At 51.1% G+C, this 11,081-nt stretch overlaps 1 protein-coding gene across 1 annotated transcript in view; it reads right to left on the reverse strand.

Moving 5' to 3' along the window:
* Positions 1-1,515, reverse strand: part of lrp5 (low density lipoprotein receptor-related protein 5) — a 27,863-nt gene extending 26,348 nt beyond the window's left edge. The window contains exons 1-2 of the mRNA XM_053235608.1: positions 969-1,515; positions 48-337 (exon numbers count right to left, since the gene is read on the reverse strand). Coding sequence (XP_053091583.1) covers positions 48-337; positions 969-1,005 — 327 coding nt within the window. The 5' untranslated portion in view covers positions 1,006-1,515. The remainder of the gene's footprint in view (positions 1-47; positions 338-968) is intronic.
* Positions 1,516-11,081: the final 9,566 nt, after the last annotated feature.

An 11,081-nucleotide genomic window follows, 5' to 3' on the forward strand; every position in this document is an offset into this window, starting at 1 on the left:
AGTATTCTGTAGATTTAGTAAATTACGCAGTGAACGTAAGCGTGCACCTTGGCGTTAACGTCAGTCCAGAAGATTCGGTTCTCTGCGACGTCGAAGTCAAGCGCCGAGGCCTCTTTCACGCCGCTGAGCGGGATGGCCACGTCGTTGCTGTTGGTTCCCAGCGAGATGCTTCGGATTTCGGCGCGGGTGGTGAAGAGCAGGAACGCTTCAGGAACGACGCACGTGCGCAGATCACTGAGGAGCTCCAGACCCATCGGACACGCGCACGTGAGACCGCGAGGCCCATTGAAACACAGGTGACTGCAGCCGCCGTTGGACTCAGTGCAGCCGTTAGTGCCTAAACACACACACACACACACACACACAGTCACTAGAGTGAATGAATCAGTTTCTCTGTACTGAGTCACTTGTTTTTGTTCAGTTGCTGTTAAATTCTGTTCGAATCAGTGAATCTGTTGATTAAACTAATCAGACTTTGAATCAGTGAATCTGTTGATACAACTAATCAGGGTTTGAATCAGTGAATCTGGGTTTGAATCAGTGAATCAGGTGATTCAGATAATCAGAGTTTGAATCAGTGAATCTGTTGATTCAACTAATCAGGGTTTGAATCAGTGAATCTGGTGATTCAACTAATCAGGGTTTGAATCAGTGAATCTGGGTTTGAATCAGTGAATCAGGTGATTCAGCTAATCAGGGTTTGAATCAGTGAACCTGGTGATTCAGATAATCAGAGTTTGAATCAGTGAATCTTTCCATCATGATCCAGATCACTCCTCTGTCGTTCAGTGACTCAGTATTTGAATCGGTGAATCTCTGAGTCATTTCTACTTTTATATCACTCAAGCTGTTAGCGGTCTCCTTTAAACAAACCGTGCACCTAAATGAATCAGTAAATCAATCTGAATGAATCATTTAACAGAACTTTAGTGCTGAACCCCACTGTCCTGCAGGTTTCATTTTCTTACCGAACATCTCAGAGACTTTGGTGGCTTTGAGGCCCATGAGGTCAGGTAGCTGCTCGACGATGACCTCGCGTGTGATCTTGGTGGTGTGAACGCGCTCGATGCTCCTCCGCTGCCAGTCGCTCCAGTAAATGTAGTCGCCCAGCAGCGTGAAGCCGAATATGTGCGGCAGTTTATCATCCAGCAGCGTCACTCTGTTCGACCCGTCCACGTTTATCACCTAAACACGCAGCAGAGAAACATTCATCTTCTTCACCAAGCTTCTTCACTATTACAGACTCCGTGTTCCGCTCAGTGAATCCTGTGTATTAAAAAAACTCAAAATACTTTAAACGACTTGCACACTGAAGAGTAAAAAATGTCTTTTTTTCACGGTGCATCATTTTTAGAATCCTGTCGTTTTTTGTATGTATTAAAAATGAAAAATTGACTGATTTAAACTCAGTTTTCTTCTCCTCCTCCGTCTTTACGAGGAATCCTGCTCACCGTTTCCTCTCTGCTCTGCTGAAACACTCATCAGTAACCATCTGAGATTTCGACATTTCTGTTTCACTTCATTCTGATGGTTCTGCTGGTGTTTAATATTAAGCAGAAAATCCCTGATGGAACCCATTAAGCCTTTCTCCCAGTACATGGAGACCATTACAGAATTTTAATGATTTTTTTCTGAAATTAAACAGAACTGAAAATGTTCAGCATGAGCCATGATCCCTCTCAGCCTTAACACCTTTTTATTTTATTTACTGATAATCGTCCCTACTCCCTACACTCTACACTCTACTCCCTACACTCTACAATCTACTCCCCACTCCCTAATCCCTACTCCCCACTCCCCACACTCTAATCCCTACTCCCTACACTCTACTCCCTACTCCCTTCTCCCTACTCCCCACACTCTAATCCCTACTCCCTACAATCTACACTCTACTCCCCACTCCCTAATCCCTACTCCCCACTCCCCACACTCTAATCCCTACTCCCTACACTCTACTCCCTAATCCCTACTCCCCACTCCCCACACTCTAATCCCTACTCCCTACACTCTACTCCCTACTCCCTTCTCCCTACTCCCCACACTCTAATCCCTACTCCCTACAATCTACACTCTACTCCCCACACTCTAATCCCTACTCCCTACAATCTACACTCTACTCCCTACACTCTACTCCCTACTCCCCACTCCCTACACTCTACTCCCCACTCCCCACTCCCCAATCCCTACTCCCAACACGCCACTCCCCACACTCTACTCCCTACACTCTACTCCCTACTCCCCACTCCCTACACTCTACTCCCCACTCCCCACACTCTACTCCCTACACTCTACTCCCTACTCCCCACTCCCTACTCCCTACACGCCACTCCCCACACTCTACTCCCTACACTCTACTCCCTACTCCCCACTCCCTACACTCTACTCCCCACTCCCTACACTCTACTCCCCACTCACCACTCCCTACACTCTACTCCCTACTCCCCACTCCCTACTCCCCAATCCCTACTCCCAACACGCCACTCCCCACACTCTACTCCCTACACTCTACTCCCTACTCCCCACTCCCTACACTCTACTCCCCACTCCCCACACTCTACTCCCTACACTCTACTCCCTACTCCCCACTCCCTACTCCCTACACGCCACTCCCCACACTCTACTCCCTACACTCTACTCCCCACTCCCTACACTCTACTCCCTACACTCTACTCCCTACTCCCCACTCCCTACACTCTACTCCCCACTCCCCACACTCTACTCCCTACACTCTACTCCCCACTCCCCACACGCTACTCCCCACTCCCTACACTCTACTCCCCACTCCCTACACTCTACTCCCTACTCCCCACTCCCTATTCCCTACACTCTACTCCCTACTCCCCACTCCCTACACTCTACTCCCCACTCCCTACACTCTACTCCCCACTCCCTACTCCCTACACGCCACTTCCTACACTCTACTCCCTACACTCTACTCCCTACTCCCCACTCCCTACTCCCCACTACCCACTCCCTACACTCTACTCCACACTCCGCACACTCTACTCCCTACACTCTACTACCCACTCCCCACTCCCCACACTCTACTCCCTACACTCTACTCCCCACTCCCCACACTCTACTCCCTACACTCTACTCCCTACACTCTACTCCCTACACTCTACACTCTACTCCCCACTCCCTACTCCCTACTCCCCTCTCCCTACTCCCTACACTATGCTCCCTACACGCTACTCCCTACACTCTACTCCCCACACTATACTCCCTACACTCTACTCCCCACTCCCTACTCCCCACTCCCTACACGCCACTCCCTACTCCCCACTCCCCACACTCTACTCCCTACACTCTACTCCCTACACGCCACTCCCTACTCCCCACTCCCCACACTCTACTCCCCACACTCTACTCCCTACACTCTACTCCCTACACTCTACTCCCTACACGCCACTCCCTACTCCCCACTCCCCACACTCTACTCCCTACACTCTACTCCCTACACTCTACTCCCTACACGCCACTCCCTACTCCCCACTCCCCACACTCTACTCCCTACACTCTACTCCCTACACTCTACTCCCTACACTCTACTCCCCACTCCCCACACTCTACTCCCTACACTCTACTCCCTACACTCTACTCCTTACATGCCACTCCCTACTCCCCACTCCCCACACTCTACTCCCTACACTCTACTCCCCACTCCCCACACTCTACTCCCCACTCCCCACACTCTACTCCCTACTCCCTACACTCTACTCCCTACTCCCCACTCCCCACACTCTACTCCCTACACTCTACTCCCTACACGCCACTCCCTACTCCCCACTCCCCACACTCTACTCCCTACACTCTACTCCCCAATCCCCACACTCTACTCCCTACACTCTACTCCCTACTCCCTACACTCTACTCCCCACTCCCTACTCCTCACTCCCTACTCCCTACACTCTACTCCCCACTCCCTACACTATGCTCCCTACACTCTACTCCCTACTCCCCACTCCCTACACTATGCTCCCTACACTCTACTCCCTACACTCTACTCCCCACTCCCTACTCCCCACTACCCACTCCCTACACTCTACTCCCCACTCCCTACACCCCACTCCCTACTCCCCACTCCCTACACTCTACTCCCTACACCCTACTCCCCACTCCCTACACCCCACTCCCTACTCCCCACTCCCTACACTCTACTCCCTACTCCCTACTCCCTACACTCTACTCCCTACTCCCTACACTCTACTCCCCACTCCCTACACTCTACTCTCCACTCCCTACACTCTACTCCCCACTCCCTACACTATGCTCCCTACACTCTACTCCCCACTCCCTACTCCCTATTCCCTACTCCCTACACTCTACTTCCTACACGCTACTCCCTACTCCCCACTCCCTACACCCTACTCCCTACACGCCACTCCCTACACGCCACTCTCTACTCCCTACACTCTACTCCCCACTCCCTACTCCCTACACTCTACTCCCTACACTCTACTCCCCACTCCCCACACTCTACTCCATACATTCCACTTCCTACTCCCTACTCCCCACTCCCTACATTCTACTCCCCACTCCCTACTCCCCACTCCCTACACTCTACTCCCTATACGCCACTCCCTACACCCTACTCCCTACTCCCCACACTCTACTCCTCACTCCCTACACCCCACTCCCTACACTCCACTCCCTACTCCCTACTCCCCACTCCCTACATTCATTTTTTAATTTTTTATTTGTATAGTGCTTTTTTACAAAGGTCATTGTCTCAAAGCAGCTTTACACAAACAAAAGTAAAGTGAAGTGTGTGTGTGTGTGACGTCTCTGATGAGCAAGCAGGGCGACGGTGGCAAGGAAAAACTCCCTGAGATGGTGATAGGAAGAAACCTTGAGAGGAACCAGACTCAACAGAGAACCCATCCTCATATGGGTTTACACTGTACTACAATCAACATTCTACATTCTACTCCCCACTTCCTACACTCCACACTCTACTCCCTACACTCTACTCCCCACTCCCTACTCCCCACTCCCTACACTCCACTCCCTACTCCCTACTCCCCACTCCCTACTTCCTACTCCCCACTCCCTACATTCTACTCCCCACTCCCTACACTCTACTCCCTACACTCTACTCCCCACTCCCTACTCCCCACTCCCTACACTCCACACTCTACTCCCTACACTCTACTCCCTACACGCTACTCCCTACACTCTACTCCCCACTCCCTACTCCCCACTCCCTACACTCCACTCCTTACTCCCCACTCCCTACATTCTACTCCCCACTCCCTACACTCTACTCCCTACACTCTACTCCCCACTCCCTACTCCCCACTCCCTACACTCCACACTCTACTCCCTACACTCTACTCCCTACACGCTACTCCCTACACTCTACTCCCCACTCCCTACTCCCCACTCCCTACACTCCACTCCTTACTCCCCACTCCCTACACTCCACTCCCTACTCCCTACTCCCCACTCCCTACACTCCACTCCCTACTTCCTACTCCCCACTCCCTACACTCCACTCCCTACTCCCCACTCCCTACACTTCACTCCCTACTCCCTACTCCCCACTCCCTACACTCCACTCCCTACTTCCTACTCCCCACTCCCTACATTCTACTCCCCACTCCCTACTCCCTACTTCCTACATGCTACTCCCTACTTCCTACTCCCCTCTCCCTACACCCTACACTCTACTCCCTACTCCCCACTGCCTATACCCTACTTCCTACTCCCTACACTGCACATTCAGGAGCACAATCTAGTGCACATACAGGAACATAAGCTAGGGAACACAATGAGTGAGGGTCAGTTCGATTCGTTCACTACACTGTTTCATCAGTCCACTGTGGGCGTGTCTGAAAACACACGCCTTATTCACTACATAGGCCACATAAACACCATCATCAGTCCACTGTGGGTGTGTCCCAAACTACACACGTTTGTATAGTGAACAGGGCGTGTGGTTTGGGACATGCCCGCAGTACACTGATGTATTTAATGAAGGAATTTATTTGCTGATTTCGACTCGATCCCTCAGTGGAGCATCTAGCACACTTCAGTGAAGCTGATAAAGCAACATAACGGCCCTTGTGCTGTACTCCAGTGTGATTAAACCAAGGGGAAGTGGACAAGGGCGCATTAGAGACAGGATTGGGACGCAGTCAGTGGTGGTGTGTGAGGATGTAAACAGTCGGATGAACGGCTTGACGCTGATGGACGGCCGTTATAATTCAGCATATTGTTCCCTGTGTGAAGACGCGGCACACAAAAGCTTCAAAGAGCACCGAGACTTCCACTGCTCTGATTCTGCAGGACGAGAGAGGGAGGGAACAAGGGAGGGAGGGAACGAGGGAGGGAGGGAGGGAACGAGTGTGGAGGTGACTGGCTGATTTATTTCTGTACTCGCTCCAGCTGCTGGCTGCATTACGTCTCACAAACGGCAAAAACAGAGGGAGAAAGAATGCAGCATGTTGTTTTACTTTCCCTCGCTCTAAACAGAACGTGTCACTGAAGCTGCTAAAAAAAAAAATAAATGTCCTGACTCACAAAAAACGATGCAACGACAGGAAGCTGTAAATATTAAACAGCAGCAGAGCAGAATTTCCAAAACTTTCCCTTTTTTACTCCACACACACTGAACTCCAGTTTAATCCTGCACTTCCAGGCTGATGGCCAGTCCGGCATCGTGCAAACTGCTCCTTTAAATCCAGTGATCAGGTTTTCCCCTCTATCATCTGCTTTTTACTGCCTGAGTTTCCTTATTAATATTAATATCATTTTATTTAATTTATTATTTAACAGGTTAATAACAGGGAAGCCAACGAGGGTGCGTTAAAAACAAAGTCCTGTTTTATTGGAAGAAACAAATGTAGTCAGAGTTTAAATTTAATAAAACTAGTTTAATAAAAACAAAAAATGTTATATTTATGAATAAAAAATAAATATGAATAAAAATAGTAGTCAGTCAGCTAAATCATATTTGTTTCACTTGTCCCTTGTTTTTCTCCACATTATCTTTCCCTTTTCACTCTATCACTCAATCAAAAAAAGTGAAAGCAAACAAATAAAGCTTCACAAATAATTCACAGTTGACGATTTGTTGATTTGGTTTAAAAGCTGAAGTGAGAAATAAAAGCAGTGAAAACACTTGAGAAGCTTTGAAGGTCAGCAGGAGGCTCGGAGCACTCACTCACGCCTTTCACTTACTTTACTGCCACGATTAGACACGCAGACCGAGCTGACACACACCACTCACTCCATCTACAGCTACACTGACTCACTGACACGGGGGGAGAGAGAGGGGAGAGAGAGAGAGAGAGACGAGGGAGAGAGAGAGAGAGAGAGAGGAGAGAGAGAGAGAGGGGGGGGAGAGAGAGAGAGAGACGAGGGAGAGAGAGAGAGAGAGAGAGAGGAGAGAGAGAGAGAGGGGGGGAGAGAGAGAGACAGGGGAGAGAGAGGAGAGAGAGAGAGAGAGAGAGACGAGGGAGAGAGAGAGACAGAGGAGAGAGAGAGAGAGAGAGAGAGGAGAGAGAGAGAGGGAGAGTGAGAGAGAGAGACAGAGGAGAGAGAGAGAGAGAGAGAGAGAGAGGAGAGAGAGAGGGGGGAGAGAGAGAGACAGGGGAGAGAGAGGAGAGAGAGAGAGAGAGAGACAGGGGAGAGAGAGAGAGACAGAGGAGAGAGAGAGAGAGAGGGGGGGAGAGAGAGAGACAGGGGCGAGAGACAGACAGGGGAGAGAGAGACAGGGGAGAGAGAGACAGGTGAGAGACATGGGGGAGAGAGAGGGAGAGAGAGACAGGGGAGAGAGAGAGAGACAGGGGAGAGAGAGACAGGGGGAGAGAGAGACGGGGGAGCGAGAGAGAGGGGAGAGAGAGACGGGGAGAGAGAGGAGAGACAGGGGAGAGAGAGAGAGAGAGAGAGAGACAGGGGAGAGAGAGACGGGGGAGAGAGAGACGGGGAGAGAGAGGGGAGAGAGAGAGAGACGGGGGAGAGAGAGAGAGAGAAAGACAGGGGAGAGAGAGAGAGACAGGGGAGAGAGAGACGGGGGAGAGAGAGACGGGGGAGAGAGAGAGAGAGAGACAGGGGGAGAGAGAGAGACGGGGAGAGAGAGAGGGGAGAGAGAGGACAGGGGAGAGAGAGAGGGGGAGAGACAGGGGAGAGAGAGAGAGGGGAGAGAGAGACGGGGAGAGAGAGAGAGAAAGACGGAGAGAGAGAGAGGGGAGAGAGAGACAGGGAGAGAGAGAGACGGGGAGAGAGAGACGGGGGAGAGAGAGAGAGAGAAAGACAGGGGAGAGAGAGAGAGACAGGGGAGAGAGAGACGGGGAGAGAGAGACGGGGGAGAGAGAGAGAGACAGGGAGAGAGAGAGAGACGGGGAGAGAGAGAGGGCAGAGAGAGACGGGGAGAGAGAGAGAGAGAGAGACAGGGGAGAGAGAGAGGGGAGAGAGAGACAGGGGAGAGAGAGAGACGGGGAGAGAGGAGGGGGGGGAGAGAGAGGACGGGGGAGAGAGAGAGAGAGAAAGACAGGGGAGAGAGGAGAGAGACAGGGGAGAGAGAGACGGGGGAGAGAGAGAGAGAGACAGGGGAGAGAGAGAGATGGGGAGAGAGAGAGGGCAGAGAGAGACGGGGAGAGAGAGAGAGAGAGAGACAGGGGAGAGAGAGAGGGGAGAGAGAGACAGGGGAGAGAGAGAGACGGGGGGGAGAGAGAGACAGGGGAGAGAGAGACGGGGGAGAGAGAGATACAGGTGAGGAGAGAGAGAAACAGAGGAGAGAGAGACAGGTGAGAGAGACAGGTGAGAGAGAGGGGAAAGAGAGAGAGATGGGGGAGAGAGAGAGGGGAGAGAGAGACAGGGGAGAGAGAGAGATGGGGGAGAGAGAGAGGGGAGAGAGAGACGGGGGAGAGAGAGATACAGGTGAGAGAGAGAGAGAACAGAGGAGAGAGAGACAGGTGAGAGAGACAGGTGAGAGAGAGGGGAAAGAGAGAGAAAGGGGGTAGAGAGAAAGGGGAGAGAGAGACAGGGAAAGAGAGAGAGATGGGGGGAGAGAGAGAGGGGGAGAGAGAGACGGGGGAGAGAGAGATACAGGTGAGAGAGAGAGAAACAGAGGAGAGAGAGACAGGTGAGAGAGACAGGTGAGAGAGAGGGGAAGAGAGAGAAAGGGGGTAGAGAGAGAAAGGGGAGAGAGAGACAGGGAAAGAGAGAGACAGGGAAAGAGAGAGACAGGTGAGAGAGAGGGGAAGAGAGGACAGGGGGTAGAGAGAGCCAGGGGAGAGAGAGGGGAAAGAGAGAGACAGGGGTAAGAGAGAGAAAGGGGGTAGAGAGAGAAAGGGGAGAGAGAGACAGGGGGTAGAGAGAGACAGGGGGTAGAGAAAGAAAGGGGGTAGAGAGAGAAAGGGGAGAGAGAGAAAGGGGAGAGAGAGAGAAAGGGGAGAGAGAGACAGGGGGTAGAGAGAGACAGGGGGTAGAGAGAGACAGGTGAGAGAGAGGAGAAAGAGAGAGACAGGGGGTAGAGAGAGACAGGTGAGAGAGAGAGACAGGGGGTAGAGAGAGAGACAGTTTCAGCTCAGTACTAAATTTAATGGAGTCTGAGTTCATCACACAGGAATTTCTCCTGCTCGTGAAAAGATCTCTCTCTCCTCTGAGTATCTCGAGCAGCACGACCCCAGAACCTTCAGCTTCACCACAGTGTTCAGTTTTATTCACTGTTCCACTTTACAAAATGTAAAACTTTAGGAAACGTTCGACTTCACCACAATGTAAGTCAGGAGTAACACACTCGGGTTACACGAACGTAGTCCACGGCGGGGTGAAGCAGCGTCACTGTTACCCGTTACCCCCTGCAGGGTGCAGTGCTTTATTCCTCTGATACCCCAGAGATGAATCTACATCCACACCGACTCATTTATTCATCAACCACACGGAACACGGTGTAACGCTTTACAGTGAGTTCATGCTGAGGAACATCCGAGAGACGAGTTAGTTCCTGTTCTCACTCACCGTATAGCTGCGATACACACCCAGCATCTCTCTCTCTCTCTCTACCCTGTCTCTCTCTCTCTCTCCTCTCTCTCTCTCTCTCTCTACCCTGTCTCTCTCTCTCTCTCTCTCTACCCTGTCTCTCTCTCTCTCTCTCTCTCTAACCCCTGTCTCCTCTCTCTCTCTCTCTACCCTGTCTCTCTCTCTCTCTCTCTCTCTCTCTCTCTCTACCCTGTCTCTCTCTCTCTCTCCTCTCTCTCTCTCTCTCCCCTGTCTCTCTCTCTCTCCCCTGTCTCTCTCTCTCTCTCTCTCTCTCTCTCTACCCTGTCTCTCTCTCTCTCTCTCTCCCTGTCTCTCTCTCTCTCCTCTCTCTCTTTCTTCCCGTCTCTCTGTCTGTCTCTCTCTTTTTCCCTCTCTCTCTCTCTCTTTCTCTTTCTCTGTCTCTCTTTGAAACATCAGACGCTCTGTGAGTACAAATGATTTTTATCTTTTTATCTTGTGTGTGTGTGTGTGTGTGTGTGTGTGAAGCGTACACGGTGTTGCATTAATTTAAACACAGCGCTGTTGTGTGTACTCACGCTCCATTTCACAGTGAGTGTGCACGTTTTAGGGCTTTTTAATCATTTAACTTTGGAACTTATTTTTGTAAAGCAATAAAAACACTTGAACTTTAGAACCACAGTGAGGGGAAGTGAATTCTGATTTCTGTGCTCAAGAAGGTTATAAATACTGGACTCAGGAACCACCTTTATACCTTCTCCACCATCACTACTGTCCCTACCATCCTCCATCTCCACCATCCACTACTGTCCACTACCTCTCCACCATCCACTACTGTCCACTACCATCTCCACCATCCACTACTGTCCACTACCATCTCCACCATCCACTACTGTCCCTACCATCTCCACCATCCACTACTGTCCACTACCATCTCCACCGTCCACTACTGTCCACTACCATCTCCATCTCCACCATCCACTACTGTCCACTACATCTCCACATCACTACTGTCCACTACCATCTCCACCATCCACTACTGTCCCTACATCTCCATCTCCACCATCCACTACTGTCCCTACCATCTCCACCGTCCACTACTGTCCACTACCATCTCCGACCATCCACTACTG

Source organism: Pangasianodon hypophthalmus, chromosome 7 (genome assembly GCF_027358585.1).
Source record: "Pangasianodon hypophthalmus isolate fPanHyp1 chromosome 7, fPanHyp1.pri, whole genome shotgun sequence".
Lineage (NCBI taxonomy): Eukaryota > Metazoa > Chordata > Actinopteri > Siluriformes > Pangasiidae > Pangasianodon > Pangasianodon hypophthalmus.